This window comes from Ambystoma mexicanum, chromosome 10, assembly GCF_040938575.1.
Source record: "Ambystoma mexicanum isolate Mex_15411 chromosome 10, UKY_AmexF1_1, whole genome shotgun sequence".
In the NCBI taxonomy this organism is placed as follows: Eukaryota; Metazoa; Chordata; class Amphibia; order Caudata; family Ambystomatidae; genus Ambystoma; species Ambystoma mexicanum.
The window spans coordinates 1552233907-1552256973 of NC_090932.1; the positions used below are offsets into that span (position 1 = coordinate 1552233907).

At 46.7% G+C, this 23067-nt stretch overlaps 1 protein-coding gene across 1 annotated transcript in view; it reads left to right on the forward strand.

Moving 5' to 3' along the window:
• SFI1 (SFI1 centrin binding protein) overlaps positions 1 to 23067 on the forward strand; it is a 1072759-nt gene that overhangs the window by 97407 nt on the left and 952285 nt on the right. Inside the window, exon 4 of the mRNA XM_069619815.1 lies at positions 16976 to 17086. Coding sequence (XP_069475916.1) covers positions 16976 to 17086 — 111 coding nt within the window. The remainder of the gene's footprint in view (positions 1 to 16975; positions 17087 to 23067) is intronic.

The window sequence follows — 23067 nt, forward strand, 5'->3', positions numbered from 1 at the left end:
AGAGGGCACACGCCGCTGCAGAGTTTCCAGTAAAGCAAACATCCAAGGACATCGGATGAACATGTGCTCTTGGATCTGCAGAGTTTACAGTAAAAGTTGCTTTTCAAGCACTAGGGAGGAAAGGGTGTTCCTGGCTCTGCCGAACTTGCAGTAAAGGCTGCTATCCAAGCACAGGGGAGGAGTGCACTCTTAGCCCTACAGAACTTCCACTAAAGCCTGCCATTCATGCACAGAGGATGAGCTGACACGCTTGGCTCTGCAGAACGCCTAGTAAAGGCTGCCATCCAAGCACCCGGGATGAGCAGGCACGCCCAGCCCTGCATACCTTCTACTAAAACTGCCCTACATGCTTAGTGGAATGACCTGGTGCTCCCAACCTTGCAGAGCTTCCAGTAAAGACCACCATCCAAGCACAGAGCCCGAGACTTGGATCTCAGGCCTAAAATGTACAGTAATTCGAGGGGATTGGGTCCTCCGACGTATTCCATATCTATGACAGTAATCACCACAGCTGTGCTGCTTCAGAATATTTTCGGCGTCTGCGTCGATGACGTCGATGCGCCGTCCTCGAGGACCTCCTCTGACGGCCGACGTCACCCGATGTGATAAGTAGGACGCACGACGCCCGTAGCCTCAGTTCCGTTTTTTCCACAAACGTGTTTGCTTCGTGAATCTCGGGACGCCTCGACTCTTTGGAGTTTCTGTTGTTCATCTCGGTTCTTTGAACCTGTTTGTGTACGATTTCTTCGTGAAGATGTCTACCTCGTCCTCCACACCGCATCCGGGCTTTAAGAAGTGCGGGGACTGTGGGTCCAAGATGTCGGTCACATGCTCGCACGACGCCTGCCTCTGGTGCCTCGGGGAGGCCCATGACACGGATGACTGTGTCGACTGCCAGTCGCTCAAGTCGAAAGCCTTGCGGGAGTGCAAGAAGAAGTTATCGGTATGTAAGGTGTCCAAGTCCCGGTAGTCGAGGTCTGCGGGGCTTTCGACGGACGACTCGAGGGGCGACTCTCCGCGTCGTCGTCGGGAGTCCAGTGGTCTCGGTCCCGGAGTCGGTCTTGCCACTCCTCTGCCTCTTCGAGGCTCTTCAAGACGCCACTTGCACGCCTTCGGGCTCGGGTGGTCGTCACTATTCGCGGGAAAGGTCCCGCTCGGACAAGGGGAATCGCTCTCGACATGCCCGGTCCAGGTCCCGGTCCTCGACGCGCTCGAGACCGCGTGAACCTGTGAAGTCTTCGAGAAAGACATCGACGCCTGTGGCGCCGAGGTAGTCGACGGACTCTCTCGAGGCTCCGCGTCCGAGGAAGTCATTGACGCCGTCAGCGCCCAGGATGTCGAGGGACACGCTCGGGGCTCCGCCTTCGAGGCCTGTGTCAACCACGTCTATGCTGTCGACGCCGCGTCTGTCATCGACGCCGATTCTCTCGACCCCCTCGACGCCTTTTCGGGGCTGTGTCGAAGGGGGTACCCCGTGGCTTGGGGGAACCACCTAGGAAGGCTCTGGCCAAGGTCAAGCATGGCTTTGGTTCCAGTTCTGTGCCTTCTTACCACCATCTGGAATTAATTTCAGAGGTGGATGAGGGCTCTGATGATGGCATGGTGCCTGACACGGTGCCTGACGAGATTCTCTCGGGTCATAGCCAGTTTGAGGACCTGAGGCAGTCCCTGCATGATACTAGTGGGCTGGACACCTCTCCGGAGGTGGAGTTTTGTAGGCCTGAGCCTGGCACTCATGCCGATTCTTCGTACCGGCGACTTATGTCACGGGTCTCTGAGTACATAGGATGGTCTGCTCCCCCAGGGGAGTTTGTTCAGGATGACCTTACGGATATCCTCGACATTGGTTCACCAACTGACCCGGTACTGCCATTCCATATGGCTCTGCAAAGAAGGGTGGCAGCGGCTTGGACTGCTCCGGAGAGTCTCCCGGCAGTGAGCAAGTCTTTGCCGTGAAAATACCGCCCAGCCAGTAGTGACCCCTGCTACTTGTCCAAGCACCCTACTCCGGAGAGTTTGGTGGTGCAGGTGGCTATGGCCCCGGCAAAGCAGGCGTCGTACCCTACTATCCCTCCTTATAGGGACGACAAGCGTTTTGACAACTGGGCGAAGAAAGTGTTTTCTGCAGGGGGTATGGTGCTTCAGGCGGCCAACTCCATTTGTGCCTTGTCTCGTTTCACGTACTCTGTGGAACTGTTTTCTTGGCGGCTGAACATATTCCCGTAGGGGATGAATGGGATGGTTTCCTTGCGATGGTTCAGGATGGCAAGGATGCTATGTGTGAGGCCGGGTTTGGACATGGCAGATTGCGTCAGCCGGTCCATGGCGGCGAGCACCGTGATACGCAGGTTTGCGTGGTTGCGGAAGTCAGGGTTTGCTCCTGATGTGCAGGCCCGGCTCCTCAACATGCCCTTTGACGGGGAACATCTTTTTGGCAGCAAGGCTGACGAGAGCCTTGAGAGGTTGCAGACCTCCAAAGCTGCAGCGAAGTCGTTGGGCGCTGCAGTTCGACAACCTCCGCCTTTTCGTCCTAGGGGACAGCAATGGAGGGGAGGTTCCTTTCGTTATTACTCATCCTTTGGTAAAGCGAGAGGAGCTGCCAGTCAAAGGGGCCACCGTAGGAGTGCCAGAGGTGGAAAACAAGGTACTCGAGGTGCCAAGGCCGCTCGGGCTGTTGCCTCTTTGCCCTCAGGCAACGCCGCAGCCGCTTCAGCTCCGTCATGATGCCATGTCCCATGATTCGCCGGTCTCGGAAGGCTGGCGCAGCATCTTGCAGAGTGGCGCGCCATTACTTCAGATGTGTGGGTCCTGGATATCCTAACCCACGGCTACTGTCTTCCTTTCCGGCAGAGGCCTCAAGACAATCCACCGGGGAATCTCTCTTTGAAGAGTCCGGATCCGCTCCTTGCGCAGGAAATTCAATCCCTGCTGGAGAAAGGCGCCATAGAACTGGTGCCTGTAGCGGAGAGGAACAAGGGATGGTATTCCCCTTATTTTTTGATTTCCAAGAAAGACGGGGGATTGAGACCCATCATGGACTTGCATGGTTTGAACAAACTCCTCAGGAAGGACAAGTTCAAGATGGTTTTTCTCTCTCTCTCTCTCTCAAGTCCTCCAGGCCCTTCAACTTCAGGACTGGTTGGTGTCTCTAGACCTCAAGGACGCTTATTTTTATGTGCCGATCCATCCAAAGCACAAGAAGTACCTGAGGTTTGCGGTTGGCGACTCGCACTTTCAGTTTCGAGTCCTGCCGTTAGGATTGACCTCCGCCCCGAGGGTCTTCACCAAGCTCATGGTAGTGGTGGCAGCGCACCTCAGGAAAGGGGGGATTCACGTCTCCCCCTACCTGGACGATTGGTTGATCAGGGCGCGCTCTCCCGAGCAAGTCCTGGATCATCTGTCAGTCACCTGCCACTCCCTCCACAAGCTGGGCTTCTCCCTCAACTTAAAGAAGTCCCATTTGACACCAACTAAAAGGCTCCAGTACATCAGAGCAGTGCTCAACACGTCCCTGGTGCAGTGTTTTCCTACCCAGGTGAGGGCTCATCACATTCAGCAGATGGTGTACAAGTCTCAACCTGCCCAGACTCTCCGAGCGTTTGAGTTCTTGAGACTGCTCGGCCTCATGGCATCCTGCATTCTTCTGGTGCCAGAGGCCAGGTTGCAGATGAGATCTTTGCAATGGGCACTCAAGCTCCAGTGGTCTCAGTCCTCCGGCAGGATGTCGGACCCTGTTCAGGTGCCGTCTTCGGTTGCCCAGGACCTTCTGTGGTGGGCCGACGAAGGCAGTCTGATGAGGGGGGCTCCATTTTGGCTGCCCTGGCCGGAGGTGATGATCGTGACGGACGCATCCCTCACGGGATGGGGAGCTCATGCCAACGAGTTGACAGTCAGCGGTCGTTGGTCTCCGTCGGAGTCCAGACTCCATATCAATCTGTTGGAGCTGAGGGCCGTCAGGCTATCCCTGAAGGCTTTTCTGCCGACTGTGCGAGTAAAGAATGTTCTGATCCTGACGGACAACACAGTGGCCATGCACTACCTCAACAAAAAGGGGGTGGGGGCAGGGTCACTTCCTCTGTGCAGGGAGGCGATGCAGCTCTGGTTCTGGGCAATCCAGCAGGAAGTTTCGATCTCGGCAGTTCATCTGGCAGGAGATGAAAACGAGACGGCGGGCGCTCTGAGCAGGCAGAGCGCGATCTCTCACGAGTGGGAGTTGGCTCAGGAGATTCTCCTGGAGATCTTTGCCTTTTGGGGGACCCATCAAGTGGATCTCTTCGCCTCCAGTGTCAACCGGAAGTGCGAGAGGTTCTGCTTGTGGGAATTTCCTCCAAACGGAGCCTTAGGAGACGCATTTGTGGTGGAGTGGTCATTCCCACTGCTGTACGCGTTTCTTCCAGTCCCCGTCATCCTGCAAGTACTGCGGAGGTTACGGAGGTTCGGTTCCCGGATGATCCTCATTGCTCCGGCGTGGGCCCGTGTTGTACCCGGACCTTCTCGACCTGTCCATCTGTCCTCCACGTAGTCTTTCCTACCGAGACGATCTGCTTTCACGGGAGGGGGTCAGGTTCTCCATCCAGAGGTCAGGTCCCTCAACCTTCACGCTTGGTTTCTGAAAGGTTGAGGTATAAGGATTGGGACCTCCCTGAAGACGTGACGGAGGTGTTGCTTTCGTCCAGAAGGCCCGCAACAAAGTCCCTGTAACGTTGCCGTTGGAGTAAGTTCTGCGACTGGTGCAGGGTTAAGAATGTGGATCCTTTTGCATGTGAAATTCACATGGTTCTGTCTTTTTTGCTTTCTTTGGCCCACAGGGGCCTTCAAGTGGGTACCATTAAAGGTTACCTCGCGGCGCTGTCCATATTTAAGTGCTCGTCTGAAGAGTGTTCCTATTTTAAAATTCCTTAAATTTCTCAGTTTCTGAAAGGGCTCACTAATGTGTTCCCTCCGTCACCTTTCCAGGTGCCCGGTTGGGATTTGAACCTTGTTCTCAAGTTTCTGATGGGTGCTCCGTTTGAGCCTTTGTATTCATGCCCTTTGAGACTGTTAACTCTGAAAACTGTATTTTTAGTTGCGGTCACTTCTGCTCGCAGAGTGAGTGAGTTACAGGCACTTTCAGTTAAACCACCCTTCACTGTGTTTCATAAGGACAGGGTTGTCCTTAGAGTTCGTCCTTCTTTTCTTCCGAAGGTGGTGTTGTAATTTCATTTAGGCCAGAAGGTTGTTCTTCCGGCCTTTTATCCTCCTCCACATCCTGGTAAGGAAGAGGAGAGGCTTCATAGGCTTGATCCTAGGAGAGCGTTAACCTTTTATATTTTACGCATGTCCCGGGTCAGAGTGGACGATCAGCTCTTTATTGGTTACTCTGGAAAGCGCTTGAGACAGGCTGTGACGAAACAGACTTTGCCTTGCTGGATTATTTTGGCTATCTCTGAGTGTTACGGCTTGGCGGGTAAGGACCCCCCGGTCGGCTTACGGGCCCATTCTACCAGGGGTATGACTGCCTCTACTGCCCTGCAGAGGGGTGTTCCTATTCGCAACATCTGGATGCAGCCACCTGGGCTTCGGTACATACTTTTGTGCGTCACTATTCCCTCGATTCCATCCGGGGGCAGGATCTGGCCTTTGGCAAGACGGTCCTTTACTCCGCAATTTGATTGGGCATGCTAAATTTCTGTTTTCTAAATTCTTTTCCCACCTCCTTGCATTGGTACTGCTTTGGGAGTCTGTCATAGATATGGAATACGTCGGAGGACCCAATCCCCTCGAAGAACAAGTTACTCTTATCTGGTAACGTTCTTTCGATGGGATGGTCCGACGACGTATTCCATATCGCTCCCTCCCTACCTTCCCCGCTACAGAATTTCTTATGCGATTGCAGCTTACGTTTCCGCAAGGCTTTGTGTGTCAGACTGGCAGAAGACTGGTGGCACACGTTCTGGGAAAAAACTACAAATGAGGCTAAGGGGCGTTGTGCGTCCTACTTACCACATCGGGTGACGTCGGCCGTCGGAGGATGTCCTCGAGGACGGCGCATCGATGTCATTGACGCAGGACGCAGACGCCGAATATTTTCCTAAGCAGCTCAGCTGTGGTGATTACTGTCATAGATATGGAATACGTCGTCGGACCATCCCATCAAAAGAACGTTACCAGGTAAGAGAGTAACTTGTTCTACTCTCCCATATGCTTTTTTTGGTGGGTGAGGCAAAGCCTTGCTGAGTTGTGTACAGTAACACAAGTCATACATGCTCAGTGAGTTGAGAGGGGGATCCCTTCCCTGAAGACCCCTACAGGTACACTCGTGTGTAAGAGCTTCTTATATAAACGCATTACAGGGACTAAGTTCTACAAACACAAAGTGAGAAGCTTCTTTACCTGCTCACTCTTAACACAACTGTATACATAGTGTGAAGGCATCATGAAGCAAGACAGAGACAGCAGATTCAAAGTTAGAAAAAAATAACTTTATTATGTCAGGATGGTTGCAGGCCTAACTTGCCCTATGCTAAGGTGGGATTTCCCTACCTATAGAAAGCCTGAGTCACTGAGTTCAACTGAAAAGTCTCTTTGTCCAAAACGTATGCTTGCCCACACAACTAAAGCTAAACATTGTGTAGGCATGTCTGCATCAAAAGAAATAGTGTTACAAATAAAGTTCTGAGATTCATCCAGCTCAGGGCTTACTTTCCAGCTCCCCTTCCCAGGGTTCAAAACAGTTCCACAATGTCTCGGCGTTCCTTACCCCAAGAAGACAACACAGTTCCACAAAGAAGGCCTCGAGGTTCCCTTCCTCAAGGTAGCAACACAGTTCATAGGGTCTTATGGTTCCCTTCCCCAAGACGTCAGCTTTTCCATCTTTCCGACTTATACTTGGTTTCAGTCTCTTAATATCCAAAAACCAATTTGAGGTCAACTTTACACTCCTTCTGATTTCTTGACAGTTCACACAGATTTCTTTCTTCTGCTTCACTTCATCAATCTCTTTGAGACACTTAGCTTTGCTCTCTGTATGTTTTTTTGGCTTCCACAGATAGGGTATCCCCGGTCTAGGCGCAGTTGTTGGATCACACGGGCCACCCATTACAGGTCACGCAAACCGCTAACCCTAGGCTTTCTTGCCCACGCCGGTCCGTTTGTACCTTCACCTGTTTTCTGGTTCACATTTACTTGGCTTTCTCCTTGGCAGCCTTTTGCCTTTCCCACAATATGTTTTACTCTTTGCCAGTCTCTTGACCTTTCCTCAATATGTACTTTCATACAGTTCATTCCGTGGTGCTCTCCTGTTCTCATCACATTACTTTCACACTCTTCAGCAATATTTCTCACTGCTTTGCATAAGATTCGTTCTTTGCTTTCAATATATTGTACGTGTACTTCACACACTTCTCTTCTGTTCACAGGCTTCACATAAGCTTTCATAGGCTTGTCAAAAGCTTTCTTTTAGTTCGATATTCAATAGTACTTAATTATCATGCTTTAGCTCACAGTTCAACTTATTCATATGCTTCGGCACAACTCCTCACTTTGGTTTCACAATATCCTGCACATCTAAATTTGGTCATTCTGCAATCACACTTTTTTTTTTTTTTTAATTTTATTTTTACTTCTGTTTATTAGGTTTACAATACAGCAGTTTTACATAGGATCGAACTAACGTTGCAGTATTCATTTTTAAATGAAAGTCATGAGCAAACCATTTTAAACCAAATCCAATCATAAAATCAACCATGCAAAATGTATCTTAATGAACCCCGCTAAATATTATACCTAATACACATAAAATACCACAAAGACAAAACCAAACATCACAAAGAGGGAAAAAAAACAAAAAAACACCCCATTATCCTACCCTCTAATTATCCGCAGAATATAAAGTCAATCATAGAGGGCATCAAACGATCCCCACAGCAACAAATATTCATCTTCCTTGCCTCTATTTTTCAACGAAACCCAGGAGCGCCATGGTTCGAGTGTTTCCTTGCATTCATTCACCGGTCCTTGGCTGCTCCCCCGGGTGACTGCTTTCCTTGTCTGCTGCTCCGCATTCATTTTTCCGTGGTCTCGTGAGCTCCGCACGCACTCCGGTCACTTTCCGCAGATGCTGCCGGTAACTTACAGTGACCGGATTTCTTCTGTGCCTTGCAGCTCCTGCTGCGAGCACCCAAACAGGGTGGCTCCCACCACTTTGCCCCTCTCACGATCCTCCTAGCCCTCAGCGCCACAGTCTCTCCAGGGAACTTATAATAAAGGAATTGGGCCAACTAGACCAAAGATGACCGCTAACTATTATTTAAGTCATAGTAGCTTTCTATTTATTGTACAAGTAAATGTGTCATACAAAAATATATACAATATTTATATTCATTATTCGGCTCTACAAACCAGCCGCAATACATCCCTCCACAAACAGTTAATTCACAACTCATTCATACAGTCATCATATTCACAAAGGATAGAAAAAATAAGAAAAAGTGATGTTTTGTTTATATCACAATAGTGGGTCAAACAGTTGTAGATTAAACACTCGATTGTTTTACAATGTGCCCCTCTGTTAATATTCAGGGGGTTTAGAAAACCGTTAACATGTTTCGGTTGAGGTCTCTTAACGAGGATGAAACAGTCCCCTCGTGTCATAACTTAGTATTCAACCTTCTTCAGGACAGGAGCGCAATCGCCAATTCCGCGTTGCCTCTTGGTGGGAAACCAATGGTGGGGGGAGTGTGGCAAGAGAGCCTAGGATCTAAAAGTGAAAAAATGAATAGAGTTGTCATCTCTGTGTTTACTCAAAAATCTATTAACTTGATATGCAACTACAGATATCTTAATTAACTGTATGTCACCTGCTCATCTCCTCTGAATCCTCCAGGGGCTTGCGAATCGGTGGGGTGGAATAAATCCCGTCGTGAATGCTTCCAACAGTGGCGCTTCACGTGATGGATGCCCTATAGTAAAGGACATGTGTATTTAAAAACTGAACAATGAATACCCAATTGAGGTAATTCACAAATAATGGGTTGGTACTCACTGTGTATTTTTAAAAGAAAAATATTTCTTTTTTTCTCTTATGGCCCAGTATGGTAACGGGGCATATTGGTGTAACGCTCACCTGATTCTCGCAGAGGCGCCGGTCTTGACTGGGCGACTACCGTATCTTCAAAGGTGATGTGTAGCACCCGGTTGGCTCTTTGGGCTGGACCTCTGTGCACTGTATGCCTGACTTCAAGAGTAAGATGTCTGCAGACAGAAAATATGGGATTAATGAACTGGGGTTATTGGGGTGTCCCTATCTCTTCCCTTTTTTGCTCTCCTGTAGACCCCCAAAGGTTAACGCTCTCACCTTAGGTAAGTGAATGCCATTCTCTCCATCTGCCTCGGGGCAGGGTGCTGTAACCAGTTTCTTCACTGGATCGGTAGCGCAGGCCTCTTGACTTCAGAGGACTGCTGTCCGTCGTTTACTGCACGAACGGTAAGTTTCGAGTAATTCTATTGTCTTTAAAGTCTTTAGCAATGATGTCTCTTGTTTTGCAGGTTCCGGCGATGGCGGATGACGGGCTGAAGTGAGTTGAAGATGGAGTCCGTATGATGAATAGAAGCGCTTGGAAGCACGTAAGTAAGCGCTTGTTGCCTGCTTCACTATGCGCTCTAACTGTCTTTTATTTTGCAGGTACGAGTTCGGAGCGGCTGCAGGGTGTGGGAATACCCACTGGGGTTGATGTGGAAAGGAGTAATGGCACGTGAGTATCAAAGTTCCCCAATGTCTTTAAACGCACCTTGTTTTGTCTTTCAGATGCAGGATGCAGCGCCGAAGGCCTCCGGAGCGTGCGAAGAGTCGGTAAGCTTTTGTCTTTCAGATGCCGGAATGCAGTGTGAAGACCTCCGGAGCGCACGAAGAGTAGGCAAGCCTTTGTCTTTCAGATGCCGGAATGCTAACCTGTTCTTTCTTGTCTTTATAGGTGTTGCTGAAGACTGGATTCAGGATGGTAAGCCTTTTTCCTTAGGCCCAGGATCCGATGCAGAAGACACGATGAGCGTTCTGCTGCAGAGGATGCAGAATAACGCAAAGCAAGATTCATCCACCGGGTGTGGTTTAAATAGCCTCCTGTAGTGCTTAGGTGTCTCCTTCCACAGCCACGCCTAGGTAAGAAAAGAGTTCCTGCTTTCCAGAAGAGTTCCAGTGTTCTGAATCTAGGGAGTGGCTCCTGCCCCACCCAACAGGAAAAGTAGTTCCAAACAGAAGAGGATCAGAGGCTCAGCTGGCAGGCAAGTAAGCAGCATGGTCTGCTGCAGGTAAGTCCACCCAAGCATCATGAGCCCGGCGCTTCCAGCGCTGGGACTGGGCACATTTATGAGCCTGGTGCCACTGGCGCCAGGACTGGGTCCAAAAGGTCCCAATTGGGACTGGTTGGCCCTCGGAACCTGGGTTATGGATCTGCTTCCAAGGGAGTTGGGAAAACCCTGACCTTTTGGAAGCAGAGATCATGACAATTGGTTAGGGCAGACGCGTACTTTAAACGCCTGCAGAGGAGAAAACAAAGCGTGTTTGACATGCATTTGCTGCTGGGGCTCCACTGTAAGGAAGCCTTTCAATGTTCAGCAGTATTTGGTACAGAAACCTATGGAATACAAAAAGTGCTTACTTGTAGCCACCGTTTGCTTAATCTCAATTGCGGCTCACTGGAGAGTAAATGCCAGTAGTGGAATTTCAAAAGATTTATGGCCGTGGAACGCAGTAGCATGATCCGGGCCGTGGGGCTGCCGAGGTAAACACAAACACAGAACGGAATGTTAAATATCCGCTCTATACACTTTGTGCACCTCAGTGCCGCTTTCTGTGGCTATAGTTATTTCCTTACCTTATTTTTCGCCCGAGGATTAAAGCCCGGGACCCTGCTGCACAAAAGGTCACCAGTGACTGCTTCGGCTAATTCCGTCTACCAGAGTTGTGTGAAAACCAAACCGACATGCGCTTTGGACTCAAAGCAGTCGCTCAGAATTATGGGCTTGGTAGTCCACAGCACAAATGCGGGTGGCTCCAGCATCATAGGTAATCCCATCTCATGGGTGCTTGTTGCTGAATTATGTTGGGGACCCCTTTCGGTACTTGTAATTGGAAAAAACTAAATAAAATTGTCCCTAATTCGGAAGCACAGTGTCGTGCGCACATGACCAAGCTTACTTACCTTTTCTTGGAATTATGGGCTTAATAGTCCACGGACCAAGCCGAGATCAAATGGTCCATACATACACGTGGCCCCACAGTAGTGGGTGGTGCAGTCACATAATTACTTCTTAATGAGTGGGCGGAAAGTTTGTCCAGCCCCCCATAGTTTGCGGAATTCTAATGGTACATGTGCACGTCACCGGTTGGATTGCCGCACCTTGAGGGAGACTCGCATGTGCAATGTATAATGGGCAAGGTAGTTCTAGACCACATTGAAATTAATTGCTGTTTAATGCGTTCCACTCTACCGAAATATTTAACCCATGTTGTACTGTGTCTAGGGAATAAATCCATTTCTGTTTGAGACGCTGCAAAGCCATTGCCATATCTCCACCTCTTGTTTTTGAATTTAAAGTTTGTAATACAAACCACTTCATTTCTGTATCTTTGTGATTATGCCTCTTGAAATGGTCGACCAAGGGTTTGTCAGGGGTGTGATTTCTGATACATGAGCGATGTTCTCCAATACGGAGCTTCACTTCTCTGACGGTTTTCCCTACATACAGTAGGTCACATGGACAAGATATCACATAGATTGCATTCTTTGTACGGCAGTTGGTGTGATTTTTCATACCCATGTCTTATCCCCGTATTGAAAGCTGTGTTTCGTCTCAGTAAAGGGGGAGACACTGCAGTTGGCACATTTATAGTGTCCAATGATGGGAGGGAGTCCCCATTGGTTCATGATGGTGGCATCTCTGGGTTTCTCGCGATAAGTATGGACCATCTTTGGCTGGACCCTCAGGGCTACCACAGAGAGGACGTGGCACATTCCCCCAACAAGGTTTTTTTTTCAGAGGAGGCCCCAGAGGGCGGCCACGACAATGAACATCACAACAGCAGGGGGTCTGAACCAGGTAGTGGTACTCGAACCAATGAATGATGACACTCTTCCCATTTTTAATTTATCCTTGCACATCTTGAGCGTCACAGAAAAGAGTCTTCTAGCTAAGGGCCTTTCATATGTACCGGTTACAAAAGCAGACCCATTCAATGTAGAGTTAGAATTGCAGAGATTGTTTCGCAACATCAGGCTAAACACTTCTTTGAAGTATTTCTACCCAAAAACAAATAGGTGATAAAACAGCGGATCCAGCGGACATAAACATCACAGGTCTTAAAATGAAATCCAACCACCACTGCACACCTATCCACCAGAGATTACCACCTTTGAGAACCGGGTGACTAAACAAGTCCTAACCAGCCTAAAAAAGAAAAATTATTGCACAGACAATTTGACCAAAAACGAAAGTCAGTCTTCAAAATCTCAGCAATCAAGAAAATTTAACTATAAAATCGGCTGATAAGGGTGGAGGGATAGTCTTGATGGATACTGTAAACTATGACAAAGAATGTACTAGACTGCTAAATGATACGAGATCATATAAGAAATTGGATCAAGATCCAACTGAAAGACTACAGGACGAGATTAAAAGTCTAACGGCACATGCTCGACAAGAAGAATGGATCTGTCCCGATGAAGAAAAATTTCTTAATAAAAAACATCCAAAAATAGCAGCCTTTTATATATTACCAAAAGTGCATAAGAGTCTTGAAAATCCGCCAGGCAGACCAATTGTGTCAGCAATAGATTCTTTATTGGAACCTCTCTCCATTTATAGTGAGTTTTTCCTAAAACCTTTTGTCCTGGCGATGCCGTCTTACATCAGAGACACCACGGACATGATTAAAATTCTCCAAGATGTAACAATAGAAACGGGCGATCTTTTAGTGACCAGGGATGTGGAGGCGTTATATACGTCAATCCCCCAAATGGCTTGTCTGGAGGCCCTAGCCGAAGTATTGGACACACGAAGAAGACCACAAAAACCACCAACAGGATTTATATTAGAATGTTCGAGACTTGCCATGACAGAAAACTTTTTCCTCTTTAAACATCAGATCTTTAAACAACAGAAAGGGGTAAGTATGGGGGCTACTTGTGCCCCACACGTAGCTAATCTGTACATGGCAAAATTTGAAACAAGATATATTGCCGACATTCTAAAAAACCAGACACATGGACAGTTGAAGATGTGGCGTCGCTACATCGACAATGTGTTCATCATCTGGCGAGGCGACAACACATCTCTCCTCACTTTTCACAAATGGGTTAATACGTGTGACCTGAATATTAAATTCACCATTGAGTGGAGTAAAGAACAGGTACGTTTTCTGGGCCTGATGATCAGAAAACAAGGGAACAATTTAGCTACCTCACTCTACAGAAAAGCCACGGATAAGAATACCCTATTGCACTACTCCAGCTTCCATCCAGAGAGTCTTAAATTTAATTTACCTTACGGTCCGTTTCTGAGGATCCGGCAGAACTGTACCGACAAGGAGGACTATAACACACACGCCACACAACTCAAAGAAAGGCTAGATACACGGGGGTATCTGAAACGCTGGGTGAAAAACAATCTAAAAAGAGCCGCGAACACAAACGGGGAACTTTCTTTACAAGGGAAAGACAAAAAATCCAATGGGAGATTGGTTTGCGTTACTACATTCAACCCCATCAGTAACACAATCAGAAAAATAATCAATCAAAACTGGGACTTGGTAAAAAATCCCGGTACATTATCAAAAAAAACAATGTTTGCATTCACACGTAACTGTAATCTACGAGAAAAGTTGGTCCATACTTATCGCGAGAAACCCAGAGATGCCACCATCATGAACCAATGGGGACTCCCTCCCATCATTGGACACTATAAATGTGGCAACTGCATTGTCTCCCCCTTTACTGAGACGAAACAGAGCTTTCAATACGGGGATAAGACATGGGTGATGAAAAATCACACCAACTGCCGTACAAAGAATGCAATCTACGTGATATCTTGTCCATGTGACCTACTGTATGTAGGGAAAACCGTCAGAGAAGTGAAGGTCCGTATTGGAGAACATCGCTCATGTATCAGAAATCACACCCCTGACAAACCCTTGGTCGACCATTTCAAGAGGCATAATCACAAAGATACAGAAATTAAGTGGTTTGTATTACAAACTTTAAATTCAAAAACAAGAAGTGGAGATATGGCAATGGCTTTACAGCGTCTCGAACAGAAATGGATTTATTCCCTAGACACAGTACAACATGGGTTAAATATTTCGGTAGAGTGGAACGCACTAAACAGCAATTAATTTCAATGTGGTCTAGAACTACCTTGCCCATAATACATTGCACATGCGAGTCTCCCTCAAGGTGTGGAAATCCAACCGGTGACGTGCACATGTACCATTAGAATTCCTCAAACTATGGGGGGCTGGACAAACTTTCCGCCCACTCATTAAGAAGTAATTATGTGACTGCACCACCCACTACTGTGGGGCCACGTGTATGTATGGACCATTTGATCTCGGCTTGGTCTGTGGACTATTCAGCCCATAATTCCAAGAAAAGGTGAGTAAGCCTGGTCATGTGCACACGACACTGTGCTTCCGAATTAGGGACAATTTTATTTAGTTTTTTCGAATTACAAGTACCGAAAGGGGTCCCCAACATAATTCAGCAACAAGCACCCATGAGATGGGATTACCTATGATGCTGGAGCCACCCGTATTTGTGCTGTGGACTACCAAGCCCTTAATCCTGAGCGGCTGCTCTGTGAGTCCAAAGCGCATGTCGGTTTGGTTTTCACACAACTCTGGTAGACAGAATTAGCCGAAGCAGTCACTGGTGACCTTTTGTGCAGCAGGGTCCCGGGCTTTAATCCTCGGGCGAAAAATAAGGTAAGGAAATAACTATAGCCACAGAAAGCGGCACTGAGGTGCACAAAGTGTATAGAGCGGATATTTAACATTCAGTTCTGTGTTTGTGTTTACCTCGGCAGCCCCACGGCCCGGATCAGGCTACTGCGTTCCATGGCCATAAATCTATTGAAATTCCACTACTGGCATTTACTCTCCAGTGAGCCGCAATTGAGATTAAGCAAACAGTGGCTACAAGTAAGCACTTTTTGTATTCCATACGTTTCTGTGCCAAATACTGCTGAACATTGACAGGCTTCCGTACAGTGGAGCCCCAGCAGCTAATGTATGTCATACATGCTTGGTTTTCTCCTCTGCAGGCGTTTTAAGTACGTGGCTGCACTAACTAATATGCCCTGTTACCATACTGGGCCATAAGAGAAAAAAAGAAATATTTTTCTTTGAAAAATACAGTGAGTACCAACCCATTATTTGTGAATGACCTCAATTGGGTATTTATTCAGTTTTTAAATACACATGTCCTTCTTTACTATAGGGCATCCATCACGTGAAGCGCCACTGTTGGGAGCATTCACGACGGGATTATTTATTCCACCCCAACGGTTCGCCAGCCCCTGAAAGATTCAGAGGAGGTGAGCGGGTGACATACAGTTAATTAAGATAGCTGTAGTTGCATATCAAGTTAATAGATTTTTGAGTAAACACAGAGATGACAACTCTATTCATTTTTTCACTTTTAGATCCTAGGCTCTCTTGCCCCACACACCCCCCACCATTGGCAAGCGACACAAACATGAGTAAACAGCAGATGAGTGATTGAACCTTGAAGCCAAGATACAATACCGTAGGCAGATTGGTCCCGGCACCACGTGGGTGCTCATTCGAAAGTCTCTGTTAGGTATCCAACTGAGAGGTAGCAAATGTTACAAGAAAAGGAATTGTGAAATAGAAATGGTCCTGCAACGAGTCAAGCAAAACCCTGGGCACAGTCTTCTATAGTAAGAATATAAAGAAAGTAAATGAAGTTGGCCCGAGCCCGGCGCAGGTAGACTAATTGTGTTAAAAAGGATCTGAGCTTGGTTTAGGGGGATCCGGGGTGAATAGTAAATCGCATAAGAAATTGAGTACTTTGAAAGACAAAGAGACTTGGGCCAGAAGGCCCTGATGCTAATGATTGAACTGTAGTCTCATGCTAGAGAAGCAAGAGACTGTGTTAAGCTCGAGTGAACCGCCTTACCCCATGCTGAAAACGTGGTGAAGGGAGGCCAACAGCCTGAACATCTTGACTTATTATTTTGTGAGCACTTCTTTCTTATCGTAAACATTTTTCCCACACTATTTGTATTTAGAGTTAAGGATTGGCAATATGGTTATTACTATAAGCCGCTAGGACTGTTATTATTATTTGATGGTCGTAGCTTGTTCCCATCTATAGATTTTGGATTAGATGGGTGGTTTGCAACTCATCTGGAAGTTCAATAAATACCCCTGAACTGTGGTCACTTGTGTCCGTCTTACTGTTGATACCATGTTTGCCTTACAACTCTCTCTTCATTAGCCCCTTTTAACTTGCAGTGAACAAAGAAAAGCGGTGGAGAGAGGAAAGTGGTGTAAGCTGTGATTTCATTGAACTGGGTAACATAAATAGCTAGCTTTGCTACACAAGTGTCTATTTAATTAGCAAACCTATACAACGCTGCCTATTTAATGCCTTGATAGGGGCTAGGAAGGTGTCCTCTGACCAGTTGCTTTTGCAGTAGCAAGTGCCAAGCTGCTGGAAAATAGGTGGTGGAGAGTGTTTGAATTAAAATATTGCTTTAATGGGATGACATTTATAAACTTGACATGTGACCAAATAGCCTATTGGTCAGAGCTGCTGAGTTGTCATTCCCAAAGACAATGACATTTCAACAATGTTTTTTGGCAGACTTGCATTGGTGGGAGAGTGAAGTGTCTGTTGAACTGCCTCATCAATCAGAATATTGTTCCCTTGTTGGCCGTTGTACTACCACCCTACCTACTTGGGATTCTATGATTTTTCAGGCATTTCCATGAGAGAAAGCTGATTGTTGGAGCCTTTGCAGAGTGGAAAGATCAATGGTGGATTCTCCGGAAGGAGTGGAAACTCAGCATCAGAGCCGATTGTCACTACAGGTCATGCTTTTCTATCTTTTGTGGTTTGTGATGAACAGAGTTTGGGACTGAATTGGAAATCATGCGTGGCATGCTCAGTTCCATTATCAGCATGTACGGAGATCTTTTTTCCTAAATCAATCTCTGTATATTGATATGTGAATAACCCATTCCTTCCAGAGACAATGAGCTGTGATACTGCACATCAATTTCTTTATCCCAGATTAGTGACATGGGTACCAATAATTTGGGGGTGCGCAAACCCCCAAATTCAACTACTTACAAAGGCAGGCCAAAAGCCTCTGAAGTAACCACAATTCACTTATAAATAGTAAAGTTCGAGCTTAAACCTGAACTCCGCCAGAGGTGCTGAGCTATGAAAAACATACAAAAGTAATTTCAAAAGTCAGGAAACAAGTAAATGTCCAAGCAAGTGAATGTATAAAATAATGTTATTTAGTTGAGTAAAATGATTTTGGGTAAAAGCAAATTAAGAAAATATGTTAATAATAGTAATACATGTTTACTATTGCAAGGGGCCCTATGATATAATGCAATTCAATTGATTCACTTGCAAGTTTGAGGTACTAGAAAAAGACAGCATCCTGCCGGTCATCACAGCTGTTTGCATGAGCGGATGTGACTGTCTGGGTTCGGCTGGGTTGGGCGGTGGCAGGGTGGATGAGGCTGAGGCGGAAGTTATCCTTGGAACTTGTAGGAATCTATGTAGCTAATCCTACTCCGGCAGCTAGGAGTAGACTGCTGGCCTTGACTGACATGAGCGGTGGATCACTCAGGTAGCCTAAACTTTGGTTGATAGAAGTGGAAATGTCTGGAGATAGCAAAGCCTTCTCCAGAGACTAAATCAGGACACACAGCTGCCACAACAATGCAGCGGCCTGTTCTCTTTCGCTCTCTGCGACCTGCTGTGCCTCAGTAAACTGCATTCATTGATAATTACTCAGTCAGGCTGCCATCAACATGCTTTGTGTTACTTTAAAACTTCTAGCGGGTGTTGATGTTGGTCACAAAAAGTGCACCTTACTCGTAGCAGCTCTGTGGCTGCTCTTGGTTATATGAAGTGCAGTATGCATACAGGATATTTAGCAAAATTCTTTTTCCACAAATTTATCTTTTTGGAACAGAACTCTGTGGCTTCAATGTCCCATTCCTCCTGTCTCTAACTACTGAGAAATCACAGATCTCAAGTGCAGAAAAACACTCTGTTGGTCACCCATAGTGAGTCCTTTAAGGGTTTATCAGTCTTCTCCCCTCACATTTGTGGAGTGGGCACACAATTGCAATGCTCTTCAATCACAGAGCCTCTTGCCACTGGAGCTCATTTAACACTACAGACCATGGTTTTCATAAAGGTTTGCGGAATTCTTCATTGTACATGTATGTGTTCTGGTCTGGAGAGTGGTTCTCCCAGGTCATAAAACGAATCTTCAGCTTGGTAAGTCGATGTGAGAAACCAGAAGGTGTCTCACCCACTAGTCTCTGGGGATCTGTCATCCAGGTGGCCAGGACGTGGCCATCGCCTTCCAGTTCCTGGGGGTGGACCAGTGCGGGAGGATCACCTGGGTCTTCGGGGAGTGGGACGGTGAGACACAGTATTCCCTTCCCTATAGCACCTCTACCCCATCCTACCGAGTAGGATATTTAGGAACTCCAACCTCCCTCCCCCTTTACAACACAAACCACTGTCTCATGGACTGCCTGCTATGAGAGACAACGGACAAACACCTGAGCCGTATACCTGACGTGTCCCAAAACAATGGTCAGGCAAGTTCAAGCAATTACTGACCATCACACAACCCTGACTTTGATTAAACATCCCCACACGGATAAAAGGCGGAGCACAGGAGCATACTCTGAGCGAGGCAAAGCACACTAGGAAACAGCAATTCCAAGATTGCAGTTTAACAAGAGTAGAAAGACAGCGAACCAGAAGGGGTTTGCAAGGAGGGAAGTTCCCTTGATCTTTTTGATATGGCACTGTTGATTTCATGAGCCCTCGAGATTGGAAAGCGTAACACCAGGAAAACAGGCTGAAGAATCCTTCATTGTGTGATACCCGGGCCCTCCCGCCTCAAGACTCAGGGCGGGGAGAATTATCCACCATGGTACTGTCCTTGGCTCCAAGAACAAAGCAGCGTTGGTGAAATCAACACAGGCTGTGAGTTGGGGAGACTGATACAAGACCGTACATTGTATGGTGAGCACTCGAACGAACATTGTTTGAAATACGTGTGATAAAAGATGCAAGTAAAGTTGAACTGCTGATGAGTGATTGAAATTTGAAATGAAGATACGATACCTTTTGGCAGAGTGGTCCAACACCATGTGGGTGCTCAATCGAACATCTCTGTAAGGTATCAAGCTGAAAGGTGAAAGTAGAGAATTGTGAATCGAAGTGGTCCTGCGACTGGCCAAGCAAAACCCTTCACACAATCGAAAGTCTTTGATGTTGATATAGTAAAGACCATTTGTGGTAACGTTGATAAAGTTGGTCTGAGCCTGGTCGAGGGAGATCAATTGAAAGCTTTGTGTTGAAGTGGATCTGAGCTCGACGGAGGGAGATCCGGGGTGAAGCAAAAATTACCTGAGAATTTATATGTGTGAAACCCTAAGGAAAAAGGAACTTTGTTGTTTGTCGAATTGCATCAGGCCCTCTGGAAAAGAGACTTTGTGCTAAAACTTCAACATCATGGCCTTCTGTGCCAGAGACTGTGCTAAGCTCGAGTGTTCCGCCTTGTCCCGTTCTGAAAACGTGTGGAAGGGAAGCTAACGGCTTGAATATCCTGAATATTATTTCTTGAACACTTTCCTTTTGCATAACATTGTTTCCCACACAATTTGTATTTAGAAGTACGGATTGGCAATAGGTTTATTAGCATAGGCTAATCACCGATCTAGAATTCCTTATACAAGGAAAAGCTGGAATGTCATTCTTTCTGTGGAACCTGGAGGAGGTGAGGTGGGGTTGAATCAGATCCCAAGGCAGGGTGAGAGAATCCAGACCCCAATGTGGGATGAGAGGTGAAGATCCCAGGTGGGGTGAAAGCGACAAGACCCCAAGGCAGAGGAGGGACACCAGACCCCAAGGTGGGGTACGAGAAACCAAAACCCAAGCCTATAACTGTTTCAAGGATGAGAATGACGGGAACTTTCCTGGTAGACGATACCCAGAACACTCTCCCAGAAGAGTGGAAAAAGGAATCGAACCAGACAAAAGAACTCATGGAACTTGACTCAACTTTTCTGGAGAGAGAGCGAGCACTTGAAAAGACATTCTGTCACAAAATTGTCTGTGCATCAAAGGCGGAAAGCCCAAAAAAGAAAACCTACCTTGGTGTCGGCCAGAAACCAGCCACCATTTATACGTTAGGGCTGTGGGCCTGAGTGTATATTTGTTTATGTTTTATTGTAAGTGGTAGGCACAGAATCTAGGTTAACATAGGCTTTCTAACATTTTCTTTTATAGAAAGCCAGGCTTCCCTAGAAATCTTCCGAGTGCTCATCTTCGGATATCTGCATGGAGCAATAACACCCCTAATCCCCCTTTCCTGGTAGCTGCGACAACAGCATGGCACACCTAAAACCTCCTACATTCAGCTGCCTGCATCATCGAGGGTCAGGAGAAATGAAAGTGCATTGCAGTTAACTTGATCAAACCATGCTGTTAGCTTGTTTCATCTGCAAGACATGCTGCATAGTCTACACAGCAGTCGGAGAATGCTCCCAAAGGGGCCTGTTGGAGGGGCTGGTCTTTTGGTGGGCAACAGCACCAGAAGCCAACACTTTGCCAGACTTGAACTTTAAAAACCCAAGAAAGAAAATAAAAAAAACGACAGACTAACTTTGACAGTCCACACTCAGAGGCTATGCAACATCTCCCATTGCATCAGGGCTGTCACATCTTTCTCTTGCAATTTTGAAATGAACTAAAAACTCAATTTTCAAAGAGTACATCCAGTATGGCTGGTTAACAACCTCAGACATGTGCTCTGTCTTTTGGCTTATTTGAGGCCATGATGTCATTGCCTTCCCTGCCTTCCCCACGTGATTCTGCCGTCCTTTTATTTTATTTTTTTTTTTTTTTCTGACGCTCTTTACACAATTGTTGACTTTTTACTCTACCCACTTCTGACAAACTATGTTTGATCCCTCCCCTGTTTTTGCAGCAGTCCTTTTGGTCCTTTAATTTGATTTGTCCTTCGTAAATGCCCAATATAATTACAAATACATGTGGTCAAAAAAGAGGTGTAATCGAGCAAAACTTGCGGGGAGACAGATTGATCTCTTACACATGCTAGGTTTTGCTCTCGGACATACCTGCTTCCCTTAATGATATGCTGGTAATAAAATGCAATCTTGTAAGGATTTCTCCCCCAGATTGTAACCAGCCAACATGTTCCTCTGACCTCTACTAATGCATAGATTTCAGGTGGTAATCCTAATTACAGTGGTCCTCCTCCCTCATCACTGTACTCCTCTATGAGGCTGAGCCATCCAACAAAGCGCCTACCAAAGCTTTACCTCGCCTTGCACCACCAGCCTCTCCCTTTATGGCACTCGTCAAGTGTATATCAGACAAGTGACATCCTGGGCCCCTCCTGTCGTACCAGAAGTGAAGAGCCAACAAATGACACCCACTCAGGGAGCAAGATGTGAGTACTGTGTCAAGGGAGGAGGACTATTGTAATGAGGATTACCATCTTTGATCTGGGCATTATCCCCCGATTCTCCTTCCTCATCAGTTTTCACTCAACTGAGGACATATCAAATAACATTGGAACAATCCTTACTAAGACTGAACTTGCCCACCCAAGATTATTCAATAGATTAATAGGATATAGTGTTGTTGAGCAGATTGTAGCATTGCCGTTCTGACATTGGATGCAGCAGAAACATCCCCCATACCTGATAGTGGCAGATAAAGTTGTTGGGGATGCCAAAGTAGCATGCTACATGTGTCTACCAATGGGATGCCTAGAGCTTCGACCCAAGATGCTGACACATCTCTGGTGGATCGTCCCTGAAACATCTGAGCAGCTTAACCCCATAGGCTGTAAGCCTTGATCCATCTGCTTAGCGTGGAAACTGCTGGTTTCAACACTTTTCTGCCACCACCAAAGACATCAAACAAATGATTTACATGCTTCTTGAGTTCTCTCCAGAAAACACAGCACAGTATGTTTGAAATCCAAACAGTGTAGACCTCCTCCCTAGTGGAGAAATTAGGACATAGACCTTTCGGTGCCATTTCCTTGTCTATATGGAAGGAAGAGCACACAGCAGTTGATTATAAATAGTGGTACTGCCTAATGCCTCAGGAAGGACCCTGAAATACGGAGCACCAACCTAACCACAACTCCTCAAATAAGCAACTGCAACCAAAAACAGTGCTCATTCATAGGGATTTCTTCTCTTGGCTGAAACAGGGCCTTTTGTAAAACTCTGAGAACAAGAGGAAGATCCCAAGGAGGGTGAAGGACCTTTCAGAGAGTCCTTAATGCAGAAACTTTAAACAGCCATGGTATCAGAGGTTCCAATGCAGGCATATCCCCTTTAGACAGATAAAAAAAGCTCAATAATGGAAATTAATAATAAATATGGGATCACAGTCCATGGTATGAAAAAGCCATCTTTCATATTACATGCAGTGGTGGGAACAAGCACCCTTTGTCTTCTAGATCCCTGGATGACCATATCTGCTTTTTCAAATAGCCCTGTATTCCTGAACCCACTCTTCAACATCTAAGCTGAAAGTCGTTGCTCAGACAACTTCAGGGCTGATAGACCTGGATGAGTTATGGGAGGAGGAACCAGATCCAACATCCGAACAAGCTAGATTCACCAGAGTTTGAAGCCACAGCTGCTGTGCACAATATGACATCACTAGAATGAAACCTGCATGCTCTCGAACTTCACCAACACAATGGGGGGCCAGGGTAAGGAAGGAATGGCATAGAAGGCGCCCTCTGGCCACTTGATGA